Source organism: Peromyscus leucopus, chromosome 22 (genome assembly GCF_004664715.2).
Source record: "Peromyscus leucopus breed LL Stock chromosome 22, UCI_PerLeu_2.1, whole genome shotgun sequence".
In the NCBI taxonomy this organism is placed as follows: domain Eukaryota; kingdom Metazoa; phylum Chordata; class Mammalia; order Rodentia; family Cricetidae; genus Peromyscus; species Peromyscus leucopus.
The window spans coordinates 6,439,372-6,465,817 of NC_051081.1; the positions used below are offsets into that span (position 1 = coordinate 6,439,372).

At 40.5% G+C, this 26,446-nt stretch overlaps 1 protein-coding gene across 1 annotated transcript; it reads right to left on the reverse strand.

The window, feature by feature from the left end:
• Nucleotides 1–33: 33 nt before the first annotated feature.
• On the reverse strand, nucleotides 34–24,151 carry LOC114688355 (zinc finger protein 260-like). The gene is made up of 4 exons (XM_028862951.2): nucleotides 24,016–24,151; nucleotides 6,373–6,499; nucleotides 6,106–6,166; nucleotides 34–5,552 (listed from the first exon to the last, which is right to left on the reverse strand). The coding sequence occupies exons 1-4, from the start codon at nucleotides 24,016–24,018 to the stop codon at nucleotides 3,356–3,358; spliced, it is 2,388 nt and encodes a 795-aa protein (XP_028718784.1). The 5' UTR covers nucleotides 24,019–24,151; the 3' UTR covers nucleotides 34–3,355.
• Between the last annotated feature and the right edge of the window lie 2,295 nt (nucleotides 24,152–26,446).

The window sequence follows — 26,446 nt, forward strand, 5'->3', positions numbered from 1 at the left end:
GCAGCAATCCAAATCAGACCAAATCAAACCAAATTAAGGAAAAGCCTTTAGAAAGGTTTAATGGGCGAAATGCTCCAGGATGATTTTCTGGCCCCTAGAGAGGAGATGGGGGAAGAGAGACCAAAAAGCCACATGTCTGTTTTCTGGGGGGCAGTTTAAATACCCTGTGGGAGGGGTCTTGAGTATCTCTGGGGGAGGAGCCGTGTTTGGAGGGCTTTCTGAGATGAGGCAAGGTTTGGGGGAGAGAGAGATGAAGGAGGAGTGTTGAAGTGAGGTTTCCACCAGAACATTCCAGATTGCTTGGGTATATGGATGGTGGGAGCTGAGGTGGAGCTTCCATCAGAACACCCTGACTTTCCCAGACCCTCCCTGACCCCTGGATAATCACATGGTGGGTGACCACATGATTTTTTAAGTCTTTTTTTCTATTTCCTTATTGCCCCATTGTCTCCCTTCTGTAAAACTACTCAAAAGTGGCCTGAGAGTTGGATTCATGGCTGCTCTCTTTAACTCAACTTAGCAGGCAGTCACTGGCCAGCTCTTGGGTGCACCCCAATAAAAATCAAGCTTGCTTCAAATTTGGCTTTAAATTGAGGTAGTGGTCTTATTCTCAATCAGTAGAATTAATAGTAGCTCAAATGGTCCAGAACTTAGAATTTTTTTTGTGTGTTCACTGAACATATGTTTAAATGTTTTGTTGTTGTTTTGCCCTCATAGCGAGAATAACTCAATATTAAAGGTCCCTTAATGGGAAATGATTTTTATTTTCCCCTAATAGGAATAACTCACAAGAAATGGAAAAAAGACCTAATGTACTCCTTCACCTTATTTCCTTACTTTCAAAACAATAATAAATAAAAAAAAAATCCAACCTTATTGAAGCATGACAATAAGACCACTGGCACCTCCATCTCCCGAAAACACTAGCAGGAGGAAAGCCATGGGGCAGCTCTGACTGTCATTGGCAAAGGGCACAACTATGACATTTCTTAGTCCTAATGAATTCTCTGTTTATTATTATATCTTCTTTTCAAGCTTTAGAAGCCACAGCAAATCTCCAAAATATTTTAGATTAGAATGGATTTTTGTACAAAGGTAAATTCCTAATGTTACAAAGTGATACTCAAGCTAACAAAAATTAGATGATTTTGGTGTTAAAGACACTTGTTACCAAGTCTGTTTTTTTGCTTTTTTGTTTTTTTTTTTTAACCCAAGTTCCATCCCTGGCACCCACATGGTTGAAGGAGAGAATGGATTCAGGTAAGTTGTCCTCTCACCTCCACACATGCATGCCGTCACCCCTACATTAACAAATACATGCAATCTTAAAAAGTTTATAAGGGTACACATGGGAATCCTGGCTTATGATCCATTTACTGCCTTGTGACTTTCTGAGTGTCTTCACCTCCATGTGCCTGTTATTCAGAGAGATGTAAATGCACCACACTTGTTACCATGGATACAATAACCAGATGGAGCATCAACACCCAGAATTCTTCTGGCCAAGATGGTCTTTCTTGTCTGTGCTTCAAATTCCCATGTGAGAAGTGGAAGGTCTTTGTAAAATCTTGCCTTCTAAGAGGTTCTTTGCTTTTTTGTAATCTCAGGGTGCTTCCACAGTGAACAGGGAAGCCTCTTTTTTGTCATTCTCCTTGTCCTTTTCCAGTGACTCCCGGGCACAGATCTGGCCCTGGTGTGCTCACTTGCCCTCTATATGAGGCCACTGAAACTGCAGTTGAGCCATGAACAGAGGGGCCTTGGTACTATATATCTCCTCATAAACAATGCCTCACACTGAATTTGTTACCCTAGCCCATGTATGACTCTCAGGACATTTAGACTCCAAAGCAGATTAGATCCTGGGCCTCGTTCCATCCTTCCATGCTGAACTGATGGCATTCTACCTCAACAAAGGTTCTGGACTCCAACCTGACCCCAGGAACATTATGATCTTCTCATGCACCTATGGCTATTGGCTGTATGTACCCAGACACATAGTTAAGACTCTCTGTGCTCTGGCTTTCTCAATCACTAGTCAGGCCCAGTGCCCCAGGTACTAAGGCCAAGGGGCAGGATTCAAGAGTACAGTGTAAGTTCTAGACCAGTCTAGGCAACTGAGACAGACTCTGTCACAAAACACACACAATTTTTCTTTTAACAATAGTTTTTGTCTGCACTTTTTGTTTACTTTTAGGACAGGGTCTCAGTGTGGACCTGTGGATGAACAACCTGGATACATCAATGTTTTCATATCAGATGGCTCTCTTTGGACAGAATGTTGGCTCAGCATATACAAGCTCTGCATAAACAGGGCATGGTAGTAAAACTTGTCATCCCAGGAATTGGAGGTGGAAGAGGAAAGGTCATGAGTTCATGGTCAGCCTGAATTTCATGAGCCTGTTTTAAACACACACACACACACACACACACACACACACACACACACACAAAATCATGGCTCAATGGTCCTCGTGGCATGGCTCAGCAGGTAAAGGTGCTTAAAGCCAAGACAGATGATTTGGTCCTCAGGACCCAAATGGTAAAAATGGAGGAAGGGTCCTACAGGCTGTCATCTGATTTCAAGCTATACTATGCATGTGTACTCACAAACACAAGAATAATAAATTAAATCTTTAAAAAAAGTACAAAGGGATGAGAGATGGTTTAGCAGTTTAGTACCTGGCATGGACTGCACCATGACCACTGCTGATTGACAAAGTTCTAGCTTTTTGACATTGTAGATCTTAATTCTCCAGCATCTTTTTATTTAGTGTTAATAATTCTCACTACATGTTTTGAAGCTTCCTTATGCTTTTTCCTGTGGGAAATAATTTGTGGATTCAGTGGAGGATGAGGATGTATACAATGGCAGTCTCTTTAAACAAAATTCTTGGAAAAAATCTCCAGCACCGTGGAATTACATAGTGTGATAATTATGCCTAATCCCACACAAGAATCCCCATTGTGTCCCCTGATTACACCAAGAATAAAGAACTTAAAGATGTACTAACTGGATACACCTGGTGCCAAGGGTAAAGGAAACAATGGGCTCACATTCAAAAAGGCATTTTGATGCTTGCTGAATTTATCGATTTTTGTCTCAGGAACATTGCTGTGATGAGGTTGATGGCTGCTTTCATCAAAGAATCTTTAAGTATGTTTTCAATTTTGCTTGAGTTTAAACTAATGTTCAGTTATAGAGTATAAAGGATATAGTCCTTTTCAATAAAGCAACAGCTATCCTCATTCACTCTCAGATCATAGCAGTCTCCTTCCTTTGCTGATAACTCAATCGCTTTGGGATTTGAACACCTATAAAGCTTAACTCCAGCAAGTACCTCTTGTAGAAAACAGTTCAGTTTCCAGCACCCACATGGCCACTCACATCTGAAACTACTACGTTGATTACATCCTTATGGTACTGTCCAGAATTAATTCTTTCATGATTATGATGATGATTCTTCATTGCAAAGTCTTTGCCACACTGCCTACATTCATAGGGTTTCTGTCCAGCATGAATTCTTTCATGACTATGAAGACTACCCTTCTGTGTAAAGGCTTTGCCACATTGATAACATTCATAGGGTTTCTCCCCACTATGAACTCTTTCATGAATATGAAGACTACTCTTTTGTGTAAAGGTTTTACCACATTGAATACATTCATAAGGTTTTTCTCCAGTATGAATTCTTTCATGACTGAGAAGATACTTCTTCTGTGCAAAGGCTTTACCACATTCATTACATTCATAAGGTTTCTCACCATTGTGACTTATTTCATGACTTTCAAGATGACTCTTCCGTGTAAAGGCTTTACCACATTGTTTACATTCATAGGGTTTCTCTCCAGCATGAATTCTTTCATGACTGAGAAGATTCTTCCTCAGTGCAAAGGCTTTACCACATTGATTACATTCATAGGGTTTCTCTCCACTATGACTTCTTTTATGACTGTGAAGAGTACTTTTCCCTGTAAAAGCTTTACCACATTCATTACATTCATAGGGTTTCTCTCCATTATGACTTCTTTCATGATTAAGAAGATTCCTTTTCTGTGCAAAGGCTTTACCACATTCATTGCATTCATAGGGTTTCTCTCCATTGTGACTTCTTTCATGAGTGAGAAGATGACTCTTCTGTGCAAAGGCTTTACCACATTCATTACATTCATAGGGTTTCTCTCCGGTATGAATTCTTTCATGACTGAGAAGATGACACTTCCTTGCAAAGGCTTTACCACATTCATTACATTCATAGGGTTTCTCTCCAGTATGAATTCTTTCATGACCAAGAAGATGACTCTTCTCTGCAAAAGCTTTACCACATTCATTACATTCATAGGGTCTCTCTCCTGTATGAATTCTTTCATGAATGAAAAGCTTATATTTCTCTGCAAAGGCTCTACCACATTCATTACATTTATAGGGTTTCTCTCCAGTATGAATTCTTTCATGACTGAGAAGATTATTCTTCCGTGCAAAGGCTTTATCACATTGATTACATTCATAGGGTTTCTCTCCAGTATGACTTCTTTCATGACTATGAAGACTACTTTTCTGTGCAAAGGCTTTACCACACTGATTACATCCATAAGGTTTCTCTCCAGTGTGACATCTTAGATGTGTGAGAAGATGACTGTTACGTGTAAAGGCTTTGCCACACTGATTACAATCATAGGATTTCTCTCCACTGTGACTTCTTTCATGACTATGAAGACTTCTCTTCTGTGCAAAGGCTTTACCACATTCATTACATTCATAGGGTTTCTCTAAAGTATGACTTCTTAGATGAATGAGAAGATAACTGTTATATGCAAAGGCTTTGCCACATTGCTTACATTCATAGGGTTTCTCTACAGTATTATTTCTATTATGCATCTGAAGATAAGTGGGACATGCAGAGGCTTTATCACATTGATGATATTCATACCTTTTCTGTCCAGTTTGTATTCTATGTACTTGATGAAGATTGTGACATGCAAAGACTTGATAACTCTCATTAGACTCATAGGGTTTTCCTTCTAAATGAGTTCTTTGGTGTACTTTTAATGAGGAATCATATGTAAAGGCTTTATGATGTTGATTACATTCATAAAGAGCCTCTTCATTATTGCTTGTTTGATGTGTTTGATAATGCTTGTAATGGCTAAAGCCTTTAGTAGATGACTCACATTTATTATATTCTCTTCCCACATGAGCTTTTTCACATCTTTGAAGAGAACTTGAAGAGCTGAGAGTTTGACCACACTGATTGCATTCATAACATTTTCTTATACTGTGAGCCACACTACATGTGCACAGTGAACCAATTGAAAGAGATGAATTTCCATATTCCTGGTACTCATAAGGTTTTTCTCCAATGTGAGTTTGTTGATGAATTCCCCCTGAAGTTGGAAAACCAATTAATTGTAAACTTGTATCACAGTCATCATGTCTTTTCAATGTGGGGACTACCACATATCTTCCATTTGTTCTGAGAGAGACAGAACTACAATGCTTCTTTCCATATCCCTTATGTTCCCATGGATTGTGTCCAGAGTGACAGATGACACACCTGGTAAAGGAAGATAACAAATAAAGGGTTTTCACATTGCATTCCCATAATCGAATGTTTTGTGTGTCATACAGATGTGGAATATGGCTTCATGTTTCTACACCAAGACAACCTCCTGGTCTCTCATAAAATGCTCCTCTTACTAAACTATGCTAAATAAATCACTCATTTCACATATATGGAGAACACGAGCTTTAATATGGAAGCTTTGCTTATAAAAAGTCTTGGACATTCTCTAATCCCTTCACCAATGTGTATACCTTATATGATAAATGGAAAGCCTGACATAAGTGGATGGACAGTCCTACAACATGCCTCACATGGCTATGATTGAAACTATGACATTTATCATGGCATTGTTTCCTTGTCTGGTCCTTAATTGAATGCTTTGCAAACAGTGATCAGCCACCTCACATTGGAGAACATGGTGTTCTGAAAATTTAATAATCATCACAAAGCTATGCTTTTTACACAGTTGCATTTCATTAAAAGTTCAGAGTACATTAACATTTCTTTAGACATACATATATATCAGCTTACATATGAAAATTACCTTCCATTTCTTCTAGAGCGCTGACAATGTTCTTCACTATTACAGTTTTCCCATTTGTAACCTAAAATACAGTAGCAGAAAATATATGTGGTATATTACTGGAAATTAGGCATACTTAAAATTACTATCTTTCATGAAGCTTAGTACCATGCCTAATTTATTCACCAGATTCTTCCCCTTTCATACTCAAAGTCAGAGAAGAGCACCAATTTCCAAGAAAAGCTTGTCCCCTTAAGTTAAAAATTGACAGAAAGCTCACATTCTTACCTATACAAGTGAGGTTCCAGTAGGTTTCCAGCATCACATCTTTGTAGAGACTCTTCTGGGAAGGATCCAGCAAAGCCCACTCTTCATGAGTGAAGTTCACATGCACATCCTCATAGGTCACTGCATCCTAAAATGTCCCATATATGTTCACAATTGAAATCATGAAACTGACTGAATTCTAAATATACACTTCATTGAGAATATATTTATACAATTCTGTGTGCTCAAAACATTCTATGACATTGGGTCAGTAAATATCAAATGCAGTCACCAACTCATTTTAAAAGGAAACAGAAAAAGAGGATGACACCTTCTATTCCTGTGCAGACAATACATAGTGAGACCCTGTCTCTAACAAAAGAATGGAAAGTATTCAGGGCTCACTCAAAATTCCTTCATAGAGTTAAACATTCACTCCAGTTCTACACTTGTCTATCATAAACTGAAGTGACCCCTATTGAATTGTAAGGCTAATAATTCCCAAGAAGGAAAGCATTTTTAAGAAGTTACTGACTGATAGATGAATGAGTTCTCAAGAACATTAGTAAAGTAAATGCTGATCCTAAAACAGTAAAACAAACACCAATAACAAAAGGGATGGAGTATGCGAAGTTGGGTCAACAGATAAGATCATCTGTTGTGTCTGGTGGTAGTGCATGCTTTTAATCACAGCACTTAGGAGGCAGAGGCAGGTAGGTGGATCTCTGTGAGTTCAAGGGCAGCCTGGTCTACAAAGTGAGTTCCAGGACAGCTAGGACTGTTACACAGAGAAACCCTGTCTCTAAAAGTCAAATAAAAAAAAATCACTTGTTGCTTTTGAAGAGGTTCTAGATCAGTTCCCAACGTTGACTGGAGGTTAGCAACTATTACCAATTCCAGGTCAAGAGAATCCAATGCTCTCTTCTGGCTTCAGTAAGGGCCAGGAAGACAAGTGGTACACACACACACACACACACACACACACACACACACACACACACACACACAGAGTCAAAATTTTCAGACATTTAAAAACAATATAAACAAAAAATGTAAAAACACAAAGGTTGTGACAATATTACACACCTGCAATTAAGTGATTCAGGAGATCACTATTAATATAATGAATGTATGCATTCTTGTTTTTACCATACCTTACATTATTTGGAGTCTTTACTGCTGCTGATGGCATGCCTACATGAGAAGGAAGGGGGCTGTTCACTTTCAACAAAACAAAGAAATGTGGTGAGACTATAGTCCTCCAGAAAACTTCTTCCTCCTAAGGGTTTTGTAAGTCACCAGTGAAGGCCCACACCAAAGACAAATGCTCAAACTCAGCACACTACCTGGAAGATTTTTCATTCAACCCTCAACATTTTGACACAGGTCATGACAGGCTCAATTCAAACCACGATGTAAAATGCATTTAGTCTGATTTCAAAGATTCCCATTTTATGTAACGGTCCCAATACTGTTTGAATGTTCACAGTTTCTTCTAACATGCAAGGAAGTCTCTTGACTATGACCTCATGCAATATCAAATCATGAGTCATATCAACCCAAACACAATGGCACAGAATATACACTTTCCTTTCAAGGTATTAAGGAAAGATTGGACCAAGGCAAGTCTGAAACCATGCAGGGCAAACACCAAACATCTAATGATAATGTTTTTGTCCATGATCATCATGGGAAGAAGCATGGCAGCCAGCAAGAAGATGTCGGGCTGGAGAAGAAGCTGAGAGTTCTATATCTTGATCAACAGGCAGCAGAAGGAGACTGAGGCACACTTGGTCTAGCTTGAGCATTTGAGACCCCAAAGCCCACAGCCACAGGACTCACTTCCTCCAAAAGGTCACATATATCCCAACAAGACCATAACTCCTAATAGTGCCCCTTCCCATAGGCCAAGTCTTCAAACACATGAGTCTATGATGCTATTCCTATTCAAACCTCACCATGGCTACCTTTGACCACTTACTGCCTAGTACTTCAGAGGGGATCTGACACCTCCAATCCCAAAGGAAAATATTAAAAAGTCACCTGTTCTGTCACTTCTGGAGGTAAGCCTTTTTGAGGTGCCTTCTGTTTTGACACATAGCAGAGGTCAGACATGGATTCTGATCCAGTGTCTGAAATCTATATCATACACAACTGGATATCTCTGTTCAGGTGTATGAATACATGATGGCCACCTTGGTTGATTTTATTGTATGTATGTCTCTCTGTGTATGTGTCTCTACATGTCTTTCTATGTGTTTCTATCAGTATTGTTTCCCTGTATTGACCAGTGGCTTTGTCTGGTGTGAAACACTCCTCTACCCATGTGATCCCCCATGTTGTGGACCCAAATGCTTTTGACTCAACCAGGTTTCCCAGAGGCGAAAAAATATCCTCCACCTGTTCCACTTGCTTGAATTGTGCTTGATTCCTGCTCACATTCAGTGTTGGTCCCTAAGGGGCATTTACCCACCAACCCCACAGTTCCCCAGAGTTTTCTTGAGTGTGAGCAGCAGGAAATATTAGATAGAAGGATTTAGATTGTAGAGATAAAAAGATAGAAAATAAAGGATTGCCTCGAGAGGGCCTATTCCAATGAGCTCTGACTATCTCTGCCCTAGGGTATTTATAGAAACGCCAAGGGATGAAGCAAAAGACTTCCCCCCAGCACAGCCAAGTACAGACCATCTCAGACACTGCACTCAGGTCCGTGGTCCTAATCATCCTCTTTATGCAGACCTGTTGGGTAAAGCCACAAAGAACCTGAAAATGGGCTCCCACAGGTCCCCCTTTCTTAATATATAAAAATTAACTCATTATTAATAGCTTACAGCAATCTCCATAGCTGTTAAACTTCCCAGTATGGGAGTAGAGGATAATAAAGATGGCATTTTTCTTTTGGATTAGGTCCAAGGTTACTACAGCAGTCTTTAGCTGCATCAAGCCCTCTTTAAACCAAAAACTCTTAAAGCAACTACAAACTTACAGAATCCCTTAGCTTCATCATTACCATTAACAGGTTAACATAAATATTGATATACATAGTCACAATTCTCTCAGTCTTACAACTCAAAGCAAACTCTTAACAGAACCATTTGAATTAACATAAGTGGTGCTATATATAGTTAACAATTTTCTCAGTCTTAGAATTTTAAGTCTTAAAAGAACCATTTGAATTTTCTTGCTAACAAGACATAGGAAAAACTTCTGTTGTTTTCACATCAAACTTAAATCTTACCTTAACTTCACAAAACCAGGGTGCATTACTATCAGTAGGTTAACATAATTTCTGGAAACACACATCCAACCTTAATTCACTCATAATTCCTCCTTTTCTTTATAAACTTTTTAAAACAAAACCTCAAACCTAGTTAGAAAAACCCAAATTTAAATTCCTACAAACCCATATTGAAAAGCAATATTCTCAATCTAACCATTAATACTTGTAAAACTTTTAACAAAACATCCAAAAGCAGTTTCTTAATAAAACTCTTTACACTTTAAAGGAATCTCTTGGTGTTCTTAACTAACAAAATATAACATTAATCCACTCAAATAACAAGAAAATATTTTTAAATTAAATAGACTAAGGAATATTAACTCTCCCTTTTCTTTATAATTTTTTAAGCAAAATCTCAAGCCTAGTTAGAAAACCCAAACTTTTCTGTTTAAACAGTCCCATTTGTAACACCAAAACCAGTTACATAAGTAATTCCATTTTTACACAAACAGTTCCATAAAAGTTCTGTTTTAACACAAAACAAGTCATGAATCACCAGCATATATGCATATACAAAACTGCATCTTGGGTCTAGGTAGAAACAATAAATTTCTTCATTTAAACAATTTCATTTTTAACACAGACAATTCCAGAAAACAGTTTCTAGGTCATTACTATAGGTAAATTCAAAATTGTCCCATTGCAATGAAATCACTATTGTTCCTTTCTTAAGTCCCAAAATTCAAATAATTCTGGTACTAGCCTTCCAAATATGAATAAATCCATAACCAAAACCTTTTTGTAGTTTTATCTCCTTAAGTTCAAAAAGTTCAAAGAAATTAAATTCTGGTATCAGATTTTCACTTCCAAAGAAATCTCATTATAGATGGCTGTGAGCCACCATGTGGTTGCTGGGAATTGAACTCAGGACCTCTGGAAGAGCAGTCAGTGCTCTCAACCGCTGAGCCATCTCTCCAGCCCCCTTTTGAGCTTTTTTTTTTTTTTTTTTTTTTTTTTTTAGTTTTTCGAGACAGGGTTTCTCTGTGTAGCTTTGCGCCTTTCCTGGAGCTCGCTCACTTGGTAGCCCAGGCTGGCCTCGAACTCACAGAGATCCACCTGGCTCTATGAAAAGATGTTTTACAACCAAAACTTTTTGCAGTTAGCCATTTTAGTTCAAACAAGCATCTCTGCAATTTTCATTCTCAAGTCAGAGACCTTTTTAGTTACAGTAATATTTTAAACTGCACCATTTTTATGTTAGCTCAGGTTTTTCTGTGTTGAGTTCATTTTTCAATGGATCTCAGGATCTCAGCTGCGGATGCCTTATGTTGGCTCTGGTGTCCACCATTCTTAGCTTCTTAGCGGCTTCTGGAGCTTTTGAAAACAACTCAGACTGCCTGCTTTGCAGTCTAACTATGACAGTATCTTCTGTGTTTCAGATTTTTCACCATATACATTAAGAATAGACTCATGCTTAACATTTACACTTTTTTTTACAAACTCACATATAACATATCTTACAAAGCATTTAGACTCACATTCAACATTTACACTTTTTACAAACTCACAGATAACATATTAACATCTACTTATTTATACTCCTTAAGGAAACTATAGAACTACTTTAGCAAATATATTTCTTATTTATTTCTTATATTCTTATTTAAACTTACATTTACAACTAGCATCTTTATTTCTTATAAGCTTATTACTACATGTCTTAAGACTACCTTAGATACTTCTTGCAAGCTTTTATTCTTATAGGAACTCTATAGATCTATTTTATAAACTTATTATATAGGACTACCATTAGCATAGATCTAACTTAGCAAACACCTAAAGATTTCTTAACACTTAGAGGAGATTTAACATTTTCTAACAAGACAGAATAATTTTCTACTTCTTACTCTTAATTATTATCACTATCTCTATTAGAAAGATTTTCTTAACTAGACAGGAAGTACGCAAATTATTTCCAAAGTTCAGAGCTCACAATCAGCTTTGATAGTTCTGAGAGTTCTTTTGAAATGAGAATCTATTTCTTTAATGGCTTTCTTAACTCTGGGATTTAGTGAGTGTTGTTAAACAATTCAGATGTTTTATAACAACTCTATTAAGAGCTATCTCAGTTTACAGCAAACCCAAAAAGAAAGAAAAGAGAAGAGAAGAGAAGAAAAACCTTGTAAGGTATATTCTGTTCCAACAGACAATTTTCCAACAGGAGAAGATAGTTATCTAAATTGGAGTGGGGTTCCAGACCTGCAGCTTTCAGTAGGTCTGAAAACATTGCTGAAACTTAGTTACAGTTGTCTAAAGCTCCTCAGCAGTCTGGAAGCCTCTTTATTCTACTATCCCCAGACTGCAAGATGGAACCTTAATATCAAGAAAATTGATTTAGTCTGCTTTTTACACTCAAACCCTGATACAACTTCCCCGCTTCTTAATTTTTTAAAGCTGTATTTGCCATGAATTCTTTAACCATGCTGATGTTTCTGATAGATTTTTATTAACCAAATATTTTCACCAATACTGTTACTATTCAAAGAAGTCATGAACATAGATGTTCTTTCATGAAACACATCCTTCATTAGCTTACTCTGAGGAAAAGAATTTTCAGGATTTAGTATTTTCACTTCATTAGCTTTAACCTGCTGTGGGATGTTCTGTATGGCAAATGTGTTGCTTTGATTGGTCAATAAATAAAATACTGATTGGCCAGTGGCTAGGCAGGAAGTATAGGTGGAACTAACAGAGAGGAGAAAAGAAAGAACAGGAAGGCAGAAGGAGTCACTGCCAGCCACTGCCAGGACAAGCAGCATGTGAAGATGCCAGTAAGCCACGAGCCATGTGGCAAGGTGTAGATTTATGGAAATGGATTAATTTAAGCTATAAGAACAGTTAGCAAGAAGTCTGCCACGCCATACAGTTTGTAAGCAATATAAGTCTCTGTGTTTATTTGGTTGGGTCTGAGCGGCTGTGGGACTGGCGGGTGACAAAGATTTGTCCTGACTGTGGGCAAGGCAGGAAAACTCTAGCTATATTAACCTCTGATGTTAGGAGCTGTGATATTTAGCAAGAATTTCTTATAAGGAACTTTCAAGTGTGAGGCAACTCTTTTTTTAAGACAGATTTTCTGAAGTTTGTTTCCCATCTATAAAGCAGTCATTTCTTTTTGAATGTCTGTTTTCTTATCTCCTGATTAGATATGCAAAGGAATCATTCATTGCAGGTTGTTTGTTTAAGAGACAAGAACTTTTTTATTTTCCCATAAGTTTCTTCATATCTAAGACAATGTTCAGTCTATAAACTGCCTTCTCTTGCTTTCTTGAGGATTTTAAAGTGGCTTGTTTGCTCTTATAGGTAGCTTCATTCAACTACTGAAAAAACTTTATACAGCTATTAGGGAAAATAAGTATTTCATCAATGGAGCCCCAAACTGCAAAGCTCCTAGTTTCATATCCTTTCAATTTTTCATCGGAACTGACATTCACAAACTCTTAGATGATTTTCCTTTTCATTTTAAAAGCTGTACTTTAAAGTTTACTATGGACATCTTTTTGAGCTAAAAAGTTTTTTCAGGCACTGTCGCCATCTTTAGTGGAAAAACTGCCTTTCCCAGAATGCATTTCTCTTATATCAGTCCTTTGTTGCAAGTTACCTTATGGACTCCATTTCCCATAATTCTTTTCGGGTTATCTTTTACTGGGCTTACTTTCAAAGTTCTTGCCAGGAGGTTTGAACCAAGCATTTTATATTTTCAATTACAGGACATTAGGAGATTTCTGTTCTGAGCTGGCTTCTCTGCTCTATCGGACACCAGCCCAGAATCAGAACTGCACCTGCCTCTTTAGTGCACATTGAGGCTGGCACTTCTGATAGCAACTTTCCTTTGGGCTTTTGTTTGCCTTAGCCAGTCAGTGAAAAACAAAAGCATTTACAACAGAGCTTTCCCACAGCTCCTTCAGAGAGATTTTTCTTCCCTGAGGATCTTTCTCTCATTTACTCTCCCAAGTGTTTCCCTCAGGGTATTCTGACTCACTGTCTTTTACTAGCTTGAAGAAACAGAGCTTAGAAGAGGTTTTTAGGAACTTGTCCCTGCCTCCTGCATTGCAGGGAGGATTTTTAAAGCTTGAAAAAAAGAACTTAGGTTTTGCTGTCTTAAGAGGTTTGTTATTTTCACTTAGAGCTAATCACAGGTGATTCCCATACTAACATCTTCAGGTGATTCTAATTTTTGTCCTTCTGAGAGAGAAAGTTAAAGGCTTTAGTTTTTGAGTTTAAGAGAGCTTTTAGTTTGAGAGAGAAAGATTAAGGCTTTTCAGAGATATTTTTCCCCCAAATTTTTCAAGAAAAGCTTTTTAGTTTAAGAGAAAGATTTTTTTTTTCCAAGAGAGAAAGACGAACTTTTCCCAAAACTTCTGAACTTTAAACTTTTTGGCTTCTTACACCCCCATTTTTGCCTCAGGGAGAAAACACTTTTTCTTGCCACTTGGACTTAGCATTTCAGCTGTCCCCAGGCCAAAAGCTTCCATAGGAAACGTTTTTCTGCCCAATAAGCTCAAAGAAGAGCTTTCTTACTACCTGTAAAGTTCAAAGAAAGATTTTTCCCCCAGTTTGCATTCATACCCCCCAAAGTTAGAACACTGAAGAGTTTTCCTGTCTAGTTGCTTTTAGTTATCTTAAATTTTTTCTACATGATCTTACACTTCTAAGTTTTTCCTACACTATATTACTACACTATACCTTATACTTATTTTTCACAGATAGAAATTGATAAAGAGATAGAAGATAGAAAATTTGATAGAAGAGAATTTCACTGCAGCATCGGGCATCCTTCCAGTCCATTTTTTCCTTTTCTCTTGAGGATAAAACCCTTGCCCTTATTAATATTCATATTCAATTACAACACTGGACATGTCCCCCTTTTTTTCCCAACTGGCAGGACCTGACAACACACTTTTGCCAAAAACTCTGTAATAAAACTATTATTTTCTTTTGTCTTTGGTTCCTATTACTTTGTCTTTAGTCCCTGTTCATTTATCTTTAGTCCACCCCCTTTTTTATTCCCTATGCGAGGCGCAATTCTGCAGGGTGTTTACCCACCAACCCCACAGTTTCCCTGAGTTTTCTTGAGTGTGAGCAGCAGGAAATATTAGATAGAAGGATTTAGATTGTGGAGATAAAAAGATAGAAAATAAAGGATTGCCTTGAGAGGGCCTGGAACCTATTCCAATGAGCCCTGACTGTCTCTGTCCTAGGATATTTATAGAAATGCCAAGGGATGAAGCAAAAGACTCCCCCCCCCCAGCACAGTCAAGTGCAGACCATCTCAGACATCTGCACTCAGGCCCATGGTCCTAACCATCCTCCCTATGAGGGCCTGCTCGGTAAAGCCACGAGGAACCTGAAAATAGGCTCCCACGGGTCTCTAAAACCACTTTGGCCCTAAAACCAGAGCCAAATCTACCCCTGACCAACTACTCCCTGAGCAGGAAAATCAACCAATCATTGAACAGAAAAACAAGCTGAGCACAAAATCTAGCCAATCTGAGCTTGTCCAAGCTCAAGGGGATCAAAATTTGACCAATTCCCTCCCTGAAATCTCCCTGGAAAAACTCTGCCCCTAAGAAGCCTATATGCCCCTCTGCCTGCTCAGTTATGAGCTGTCCTTCTCCACCCTGGCAGAGGCAGCCACTCTCCTGGATTCCTCCTTCCCAAATACATCTCTTTGTTGAAGGTGTTTTGGGTGAAGATCTTTCACTGGCAAGGAGCAGGGTCTCTGCTAGGAAGTTCCCTTAGGAGGCACAGCAGAAGAAGAAACAGAAACTCTGCTGGGAAACTCCCATGGGAGTGGAACAGAAGTAACAACTTTTAGCTGGAACCAGAGAAGATTGCTAAATTTCTGCAGGGTTTTCCCCTCATCAGAGTGAATCAAAAGAGGTAGTAGCTAAGAAGAAATGGATACCTCTGCTGGGAAGCTCCCTTAGGGGGGCAGATAGAATAAGAAATGGATACCTCTGATGGAAAACTCCCTTAGAAGGGCAGAGCAGAACTCAGCAGGCTCTCTCAGAGAGGAGCAGGATTGCTACATGCTGAGAGGAGACCATAACCCACCAGACCCCAGCTTCAGGTGTAGCTTGACTTCCCTGAGAAGCCAGGATATCTTTCTCCTCAAAGCTGTTAGTATCCAGGATGCTTTCCCTTCACAGCTGCAGGTATAGCCTGACTTTCTGGAAAGTCAGAAAATCTTTCCCTCCAGAGCTGCAACCCTTGCCGGCAGGCCTCTAGTCCAGGCCTGAACCCCAAGGCCATCTAGGCAAAATGCACACAAGACAAGGGGAAATAATTTCCTTAGGTGAGCATTCCATCCACTTTTACCTGCTCTAAGCAGATCCAGGAAAATGGAAAAGATCTCCAAGACTGAGTTGTAAGAAAAAGAGAAAGTTCCACTACTTTCTCTTTCATAATTTGTGTCTCTTTTCAACCAGATATCTGTAAAACCCACCATTCTCTTTGAAAAAAGTGAAAACGCTGCCCCTGGGCTGGGCAAGGGAATTGTTGCCAGGCAACACAGCCAGGAAAGAACAGATATTCCCTTCTGTCCAACACTGACCAAGGGCACATTAAGGAATTTCACTAAGTACTTTTTAGAAAGATTAAAGACAGCAGCTAAAAAGATTTCCTTTGTCATCCAGTCAGCCATGTTATTAGAAAAATGTTATAAAAGTTTAAAAATATTTTAATGGTAAAAGAAGTTTTCAGTTGCTGAAGGTAATCAAAAGGTGTTTGCTAACAGCAAAAAAACTGATTGGGATAAGAACTTCTGCACAAACTCAAACCCATCTTCATCTTCTCTGATAACGAGACACCGACTTACAGATACACAGAAAAATTTTGGTATTTTACCCTCTATCAGAAGAATATATGAAAGTTATTCCTCCAATGAAAAGATAAATAATATCAAATGACCCTGGGGAAAGGGGGAGATGAAGTTCATATTGCCTGGCTTGAAGAGACAGGCATTCTGGTGCCCTGCCAGTCACACTGGAATATGCCTCTCCTGACTATGAAGAAACCTGGGACCTCTAATTCTCATGAGTCTGGTTCTCCCAGAGAAAGAGGTGTGCACTGTCTTGGATCTGAAAATGCATTCTTCAGCCTCCCATTGGCAGTGGTGAGTCAACCACCTTTGCTTTTAAATGGACAAACCCAATAGGGGGTTAAAGTAGGCAACTAACCTGGACCAGATTGCCCCAGGAGCCAAAGACATTAAATGTAGAGTTCCTGCCCTTCCTTCACAGGTTTCCTGAGAAAAGAGATTATAAAAGGACCACTGATGGTCCCCTGGAAGTTTACAGACCTTTGGCCACAAACTGTGGGCTAAGAAAATCCAGCTGTGTAGAAGCCTACCTATCTTAACTACCAGCTGAAGGGAGGCAAAAGAAACCTGTCTCCAAATAGCATTGCTGCCATCCTTCAGATCCCAACTCAAAAGACTAAGAGACATGTTCAAGAGTTCCTGGGTGCAGCTGGATATTGATATCACTGGATACCAATGTTTCTGGAAATGGCAAGCCCTCTATACAGTAGCACAAAGGGGACCCTGAGCCCCTAATATGGACTGAGACTGAACAAAAACCATTTAAGGCTATGATTTCTGCTCCAGCCATAGAATTTCCAGAAGTCTCAAACAAATTTCAACTGTTTGTCCACAAAACACAGGACAAAATGGGTTTCAACCCAAGCTTTGGAGCCATGGAAATGTCCTGTGATGTACCTCTCTACATGGCGGGATCCTGTAGCTAAAGGTTGTCCCACCTGTCTAATGGGAATCCAGGCTAATGTTAATTTAATGAAAGAAAAGAAACAAGTTAACTGTAGCTTGAGTTTTCCTGCTTTGCCCACAGTCATGACAAATCTTTGTCACCCTCCAGTCCCACAGCCGCTCAGACCCAACCAAGTAAACACAGAGACTTATATTGCATACAAACTGTATGGCTGTGGCAGGCTTCTTGCTAATGGTTCTTATAGCTTAAATTAATTCATTTCCATAAATCTATACCTTGCCACATGGCTGGTGGCTTACCGGCATCTTCACATGCTGCTGGTCATGGCGGCGGCTGCAGTGTCTCTCTCCTCAGCCTTCCACTTCCCAGAATCCTCCTCTCTCCTTGTCCCACCTACTTCCTGCCTGGCCACTGGCCAATCAGTGTTTTATTTATTGACCAATCACAGCAATTTGACATACAGACCATCCCACAGCACTTCCCCTTTTCTTTTTTTAAAAAGGAAGGTTTTAACTTTTACACATCTCCAAAGCCAGCTTGGTATATTTGGGAATTTGGGCGTAGCTTCTCTTACTACTTCCTGCTGGAGGGGGGCGCTGTATCTTATGGGGACGCAAAGAAAATTTTAGGATCATGGAGTAGTCCGTGAGACTGTATCATCTGAGCCAGTTGCCTTGAAACGATTCTGGATGTTGGATCATCTGGGCCATGGTGTCATCGGAGACCTTTCAGGTGGTCTTGGCTGGTCAAACTTGATGTATCTTAATCTGGAACAAATCCATAGCCTCTGGCTTTCTGTAGAAACAAAAGCAGAGCCTCTTTTCCAAAGCAACATATCCTTATAGCCAAATTTTGAAGTCAAGGTACCTTTAAAATATACATTTTGGCATAACTCAACAGCTGTTGCAATCAAATGTTTTTCTTCAGTTACGAATATCAAAGAGAACATAATCCAGATTCTCTGTGTGGTAGCCATCTTTATGTGGCTTATGTTTTATATTACCTTGAGCCTATTGCTTTAAACTGCAGCCTTCTTAGCACTGTGGCTGCTGGCTCCGCCCACTTCAGCTTCCCAACATGGCAGTGGTACATTTTCCGCCAGCTCTGGGAGCCATCAACTCTCAGAAATAGTGGGTCTATGCTTCTTATCAAAGCAGCATGTAGCCCAGAAACCTCGTTTTGTTTTGTACTAGCAAAGGCTAAATCCACCATGCAGCTTAATGTGCCACTTGCAGAGGCCTCATTCCCGCCATACTGCAGATCAAGCGCACACGCCAGGAACCCGCCAGGAACTCAAACCGGCAGCTGCTGCTCATTTGAGAGAGACAATTAGGAAGCTGTTTTTAGCTCCGTTTTAGAATCTTTTCTCAGGTTTTAGGTGGAAACTCTTGCCAACACGTTGGGCGCCATTTGTAGCTTGAGTTTTCCTGCTTTGCCCACAGTCAGGACAAATCTTTGTCACCCTCCAGTCCCACAGCCGCTCAGACCCAACCAAGTAAACACAGAGACTTATATTGCATACAAACTGTATGGCTGTGGCAGGCTTCTTGCTAATGGTTCTTATAGCTTAAATTAATCCATTTCCATAAATCTATACCTTGCCATGTGGCTGGTGGCTTACCGGCGTCTTCACATGCTGCTGGTCATGGTGGCGGCTGCAGTGTCTCTCTCCTCAGCCTTCCACTTCCCAGAATCCTCCTCTCTCCTTGTCCCACCTACTTCCTGCCTGGCCACTGGCCAATCAGTGTTTTATTTATTGACCAATCACAGCAATTTGACATACAGACCATCCCACAGCAAGTTAACTCTGGGTCAAGATCTTATATTTGTGGCACACCATAACATGGTTGAGGCTACCCTTTTCTGTGTTGACACAGGTGCTTGTCCATGACTGTCAAGAGATGAAAGATGAAACCAGGTACATGGGAGCTGTAGCAGTTCTGTTAATTGAAAAAATTAGGACCCATGCTAGGTATCTCAGCCCAGAGAGCAGAACTGATTGATCTGACCTAGGGTCTCAGGTGGGAAAAAGGAAAGTCCTCCACCATACACATGGCAGTCACTATGTTTATACTGTCAGGCATGTCTACAGTATGATCTATACAGAAAGAGGGCTTTTCACCACATGGAAAAGGGGATTTAAAAAAATCTTGGCCATTCTAGGAGCTATTTGGCTTCCCCTACAAATTGTTGTCCTCAACTGCTGGGCTTCTGACCTGGCTGTCTAACAAACCAGTTGGAGGTACAGCGGGGAGGCAGGAGGGGGGATATGATATTCTGATGATATACCGTGACCCTTTACTGCCTGACACTCCATGGTAAAATAAAATGGACAGTTCAAGTTCAAAACCACAGGATGATGGAGGACACAAAAGGGAAGGATCATTCTTCCCAAAATAACTGACTGGACTCTTGGTAACTGACCTCAAAGGCTACTCATGTGAGGTTCACAAAACTTTCAGAGTTAAATCAGACCAAGGTATATTATACCTAGACTGGACAGCCTAGCAAGGGATGTCTCAGCCAGATACCAGGTTTGTGCTCAAGTGAATCCAAAACAGAAAGCACCTACCAAGGAAAGCATCCAAATGACAGAGCAAGAACTCTGGGAAAATGACTTCACCAAGATCCACCCTGCCCAGGGAAGATAACAGTACTTGCTAGTTTTTATAGATACCCCTTTCTGGTCAGTAAAAGTGTTTCCCACCCAGACTATAACAACTCAAGTAGTAGCTTAAAAACCTCCTCCAGGAACTGGTCCCATGATTTGGGCCCCCCTAGCAATGGGGACCAACAATGCCCTGTCTTTCATCGCCAAAATTCTCTCAATTAATAGACAAAACTTTACACATACATTGAAAACTTCATTGTGCATACAAACCTCGACATTCTGGACAATTATAAAAAAATAAACAGGTATTTAAAAAAATAACAAAACGCTCAAAAAAGTCTACCAAAGAATGGACAGACTTCTTTCCTTTGCTTTGATTCCAGCTGCACAAGACATAAGGAGAGATTTACTCCATTATGTGATTGTGTTTAAAAAACCTCCCCCACTGATTCCCATGCTCAAAGACCAACAGTTTGCAGAACAGTCTAATCACTACTTTTTCAAGTCACTCCAGACACTCCAGTTCTTCATAATGGCTACTCATCTGACTATCTTAGAAACCCAGCTGACCTCCAAGTCCAATACCTGTTTCCCTTTCTACCAGTCCAATGATACTGTCTGGGTCAAAAAAGTAGCCAAGGGACATGGGAACCACCCTGGAATGAACCCTAAATGGTGACTCTCTCTACTCTTAAAGCAGTGAAGGTAGCTAGCAGTACACTCTGGATCCACAATACCCAGATCAAGAAAGCAGAAGCCACATTTGCTGCGAAATGTTATTGTCTCTGGACTGTGGACCCATTAAAATTAGGTTTCATTGATCCCCAAGCCCTTCCACTCCCTCTACCTCCTCCTGAGCTTTATATTTGGTATGAATACAGGGACATGCTGCAACCCCCACTGCCCTTAGGCCTGGACCTGGAAACTAAGAAGGACAGATACAGGGAAGGTATTACCTAATGTAAGTACAGAGCAGCAACCCATATTCATGTGACCTCTGCTCACTGATGCTATCTTTAAATGTCTGGTTGTATTAGAGACAGGAAAGATATGGAGATTTATCTTTTGATATAGAAATAGAGTTTACAACTCTCTGCATACCCTGTAGCTGGGCCCCCTGGTTGCCAGAAACAAGGGAGTTTACATTACAAAAATTGGGTTTGTGAAACAGGCTTCCTAGAAAACTTCATTTAAAAGATTCTGGTCTATGGGAAATAGGAAATCCTTGCAGCATCAGACCCTATGCTACAGGAAGGAACACCGAGGATGGACTTAATTATTCCCAGGCAGAAATTGGCCAGGATTGCTGGTTATGTTTAAACACCTGGCCCCTGTCATACTACACTAACCAGACTGTCAGCCCATTGACTGACAAAACTTGCTGTGACTAGGGGCCAGCCCAAATTAACGTTCTGCTTTATGGGTTAATTCATCAGGATAATAATATTTCTGAATCCCTGAGACTATGTGGTGGGCATGTAACAATGGTTTGACTAAATGTGTCTCCTCTGATGCTTTCCAAACTAGGCAGACAGGTTGATCAGGACCTGATGGTAATAAAACATTTCATTTCTGAATTAAAACAACAATTAGATTCCCTTTAAAAAAAATGTCCTACAAAACTGAAAAGGCTCAGACTTACTTCTCATGAGACAAAAGAAACTATGTATGGCTTTGGGAAAAAACTTGTTGGTTATATGCTAATTTATCAGGAATAATTTTTTTAAAAATCATTGTCATGGTTGGGGAAATAATTGATTCCAGTTTCTGTTGTCCCACTTACTACCTAACTACTCTGCTATCAGTACTGACTGGGCCATTAATTCTCATTCTGATTGGATTAATGGTGGGGCCCTGCATCTTAACTAAAACAGCATGAGCCCATGATGTGACTCACTCACTAAGTCCAGGGGGAATGTAACAGGCTTAAGTCTTTAGTAGGACCCCAGACCTTAGCACAACTGACTCCAAAATGGAAGTGCCATTCAGGATGTAAAGCTCAGCATGTAGAAAGTACCACCAGCTAAAAGGAAAATAATATCTAATCCATCAAGTGCATATTAAAAGGAAGTATTTAAAGGCACTAACCTTGCTTTTTAGACTGTAGTTCTGCATCTGGCAAACTGTTCTTGTTATCTGAAGTATGTCAACCCAGAACACACTTAAAAGCTCATTGTGAGCCGGGCAGTGGTGGTGCATGCCTTTAATCCCAGCACTCAGGAGGCAGAGCCAGGTGGATCTCTGTAAGTTCGAGGCCAGCCTGAGCTACAGAGCGAGATCCAGGAAAGGCACAGAGATACACAGAGAAACCCTGTCTCCAAAATAAAATAAAATAAAATAAAAAGTAAATAAAAATAAATAAAAATAAAAAAATCTTGGTTGAGGATTTAGCTCAGTGGTAGAGCACTTGCCTAGCAAGCACAAGGCCCTGGGTTCAAGCCTCAGCTCCAAAAAAAAAAAAAAAAAAAAAAAAAAAAAAAAAAAAAAAAAAAGCTCTTTGTGAAATAGACTCAGGGCTACACTGGGATCCAGAACATCCAGTGTACTTGCAGGCAGATAATAAAGACTTTCTATTGGCTTAAACCCCTGTCTAAGCAGTCTTCTCTAGTGAATACCCCACAACAAGCACTTCACAGAACTTTCTCCACAACTGACCATGACCACACACTCAAACACAAAATCTCAACAGATACAAGAAAATTGAAATAACTCCCTGGATCCTATCAGACCACCACAGATTAAAGCAGGACATCAACAACACCAGAAGCATCACAAAGCTTACAAACTCTGAACATCTCTCTAATGATGAAGAATGGATCAAGAAATAAAAGACTCTCTAGTTATAACCATTCCAAAGACTGAAAGCTTTCTCAAGGAATCAGTCCATGGAGCTGGAGAGATGGCTCAACAGTTAAGAGCACTGGCAGCTCTTTCAGAGATCCTGAGTGCCATTCCCAGCAACCCCATGGTGATTCACAATCATCTGTAGTAAGACTGATGCCCTGGTCTAGAATAAAGGCATACATGCAGATAGAGCACTCATGTGCATAAAATAAATAACTAATCTATAAAGAAATAACTGTTTCTTGAAACCAAGAATCCCCCAAAGTAAGATCAGTCCATTACTCTTTCATTTAGCCTTATTTGATTTCCCAGGACATACAGAGAATCCAAACCATATAATACAACAAATTACTACACAACCCGTCTTACGGACTCTTGCTGTGAGGATGCACTATGACCAAGGCAATTCTTATATTGGAAGGCTTCTAATTCATGGATTGATTATAGTGACAGAGGGTTAGTCCGTTATCATCTTGAAAGGAAGAATCAGAGTGGGCAGGCATGGGGCTGAGTGTTGCATCCTGATAGATACGCAGGCAGAAAGAAACACTTGCCTTGCACTGGGCTTTTGAAACCTCAAAGCCCACCCACATTGACACACCTACTCCCTCAAGGGCATACCTCCTTATTTTACACAATTACTTCCACTAATTGGGGACCAAACCTTAGAGCCTGAGCTGTGAGCAAATATAAACCATGACAGGAATACAATCTAAGAAGAAAGAGGAAGTGTGTGAATAATATTAAGGCAAACAGAGAGAGGAAGAGGGTAAGACAGAGAAAAATTATTTCCTTCAAATAGGGGGAGCCAACTCCTCTGGCTGTATTACAGGCCTCCTTAATATAACCTTCCATAACCCTTCTAAGAATGCTCAGTGCCAAGTGCAGAACCTCTAGAAGATACTAAAGTGATCAGGGCTCTGCGAAGTAGCAAATGTGCCTCCCTGACGACAGTAAAAACAGTGCATGTGCATGCGCTGCAAGGTACAAGGATGTTTCCACACAAGGGCTGAGAAGCCCTCATACTCTGCGCAGGTGCATGACACAGAGCAAAGTCATTTAGAGGTCCCGCTTCTGCCTGGGAGGTGCAGGGACCTCAGGGGACCAAAGCAACAGCATCCAGCATTCATCAGCCAGTTCCCACAACCCCACATCGGCTCCCGTGACTCCTCCCTATATGGGGATGGTGGCCCCTCACTCACCATGGCGGATATGGAGCTCACCCGCTCTCCTCACACAGTTCCTGCAGCTGGTCACAGCGTAGGACACAGAACAGTACCCACTCACCCAGTCTCAGAGCCGCTTAGCAGGCAGAATTGCAAACCGGAAGTGCCCTCCCCATTCTGACTGGCAGTCCTGATTGGCTACTGAGGCTTCAGTCATATAAGCAGCTCTCTTAGGGACAGAGTGCTATCCCTAAGTGAGGAAGCACAATGATTGGCAGGCGGCTTCCACCCCAGGCACAGAACTGCCCCAGACCTGCAGAGATTGGCATTGCAGCAGAACTTGGGGCTGGATTGCAAAGTCTTCCCTGAACTATTCCTGCACTCAGTAGAAATCTTTTCTGGGGCACTAATGAGGTTTTGCTATGAAACTGAGAAAGGACAAAGGAAACCTAACAGGTCTGGGCTAGCAATACCTCAGGCGCGCTGTGGAAAATGTGCTATGATTTTCATTTTGATAAAGAGAAAGTATGCTTTAAAAAAATGCAGCAGAAATATGCAGTCCTTTAAACTATTATCCTGTAAGAAAAGTCTATCAATGTAAATACAGGATCAGAGTGAGCTTTTTACTTATCACTCCATATTTACTAAGAGCCTCAGTACTCTGATGACTAAATTATACATATTTTACTGCACACTTGACATAGGAGTCTACAGATTTGGTTTTATGTCAATTCTGCATCATTAGGGGAAATAAGCGAGCCACATTAAGAATATGTAGTTTTACATCACGCTCCTATTGCTTCATTTTCTTTGTCAGGGTCTCACTCAGCAGCCCTGCTGGACAGGGACTCACTATGCACAACAGGATAGATGAAAAATCTTAAAAGTCAGTTTGCCTCTGCTGCAGAGTGCTAAGATTAAAGGCCTGCACCACCACGCCTGACTTCTATTGATTCTGCACATCTACTAATGAAATAAATAAAAGCTAGGTGTGGCACACAATTGTACTCTGCACTAAGAACGCTGTTGCAGGGAGACCACTGTGACATATAGGCAAGCATGGATTATGACAAGACCCTATCTCAAAGAGCAAATAACAAAGCACATGCAGCCTCTGCCACCCGAGCATTTCAGACCATTAGTGTCAGTCTTTGTCCTGGAGTCCACTTGGTTCTATGGCACCCTGGCCTTTGCCCCCAAGTCCACTGTCCACTTTTTGACAGCCCTGTCTGGCATCTGTGACAGTGCTGAAGCAGCAGCCAGCAGCAGTGGCAATGGCATGAAGAATCCCTGTCCAGCTGTTTTACTGCTGTGCTCCACTGCTCTGTGGAGGAATTTTATCCTGTGTCCTGCTGCAGGCCTTCCACTGAGGATTCTTTAAAGCCACACTAACACTTGACTGGCATGTTCAGTCTGGCTCACTGTGTGATTTCTGGCTCAGGTAATCTACGTTCCCAGGGCTACTTTCTACCTGAACCTGGAAAAAAACAGGTGGAGTAGAAAGGGAAAAAAATCAGTAGCTATCTTGAGAGATGCTCCCTCCCCCACCTCCTCTAAAGGAATATCTGACCAGCAGCTTTAAAACTGACCAGAAGTTGAACTCATGAGAAGATAAGACTGGAACAATAAATTTATATATCCTGGACTTGGCAAAATAGGATATGGGGAGTAATGGACTCAACTGACCAGAAATTGAATTTATGGGAAAATAGGACTGGAACAATAAATCTGAATGTATATATCCTGGGTTCAGCTAAAGCACGACATAGGGAGTAAAAAAAAAAAATATGATTCTGTAGATATCCTGCATCCTGGTAGCCACTAGAAATTTCATGCTTAAAGTCCAACCAGTAACTTCAAAGAAGTACCTCACCCCTAACCCCCTCATCCAATCCCAAAATATGTAACCCTCTGCATGTAAATTTTTTCTATATAAACCCCTTGAAGTAAGTGCTCAGAGGCATCCTCCTCCACCTGCTGTGTTGAGTGTTTGGACCCAGACCAAGCCTGGGCTTGCTTTGTTATTAATAAACCCTTGTGTGCTTGCATCAGATATTGGCTCTGTGGTAGTCTTGCTTGCGGGGTGGGGGGGTGGGGGGGTGGAGATAGGGGAGGAAGTGGAGGAGTCTTTCGACAGGGGCACAACAGAGTCACATGCTAATGATGATTATAGAATGCCTGGAAGTTGAGGGCACAGACACTGACTGTTCTTCCAGAGGTCCTGAGTTCAATTCCCAGCAACCACATGGTGGCTCACAACCACCTGTAATGAGATCTGGCCTGCAAGGACACATCTGGCCCTCTTCTGGCCTGCAAGGACACATGCAAATAGAATACTAAATACTAAATAATAAATAAATAAATCTTTAAAAAAAGAAATTAGGGATATATTAGTAAGACTGTAAGGAAGGAGGGTCTCACCCTAAATGGCACAAGAAATAAAGCTATCTGCCTGACCCAGGAGACA

What these genes read in the sequence shown, in the direction of transcription:
- LOC114688355 (XM_028862951.2), bottom strand. An exon ending in CTGGAACCTCACTTGTATAG is followed by an intron (nt 6,167 to 6,372) that starts GTAAGAATGTGA and finishes ACTGTATTTTAG; the next exon opens with GTTACAAATGGGAAAACTGT. An exon ending in CGCTCTAGAAGAAATGGAAG is followed by an intron (nt 5,553 to 6,105) that starts GTAATTTTCATA and finishes TTCCTTTACCAG; the next exon opens with GTGTGTCATCTGTCACTCTG.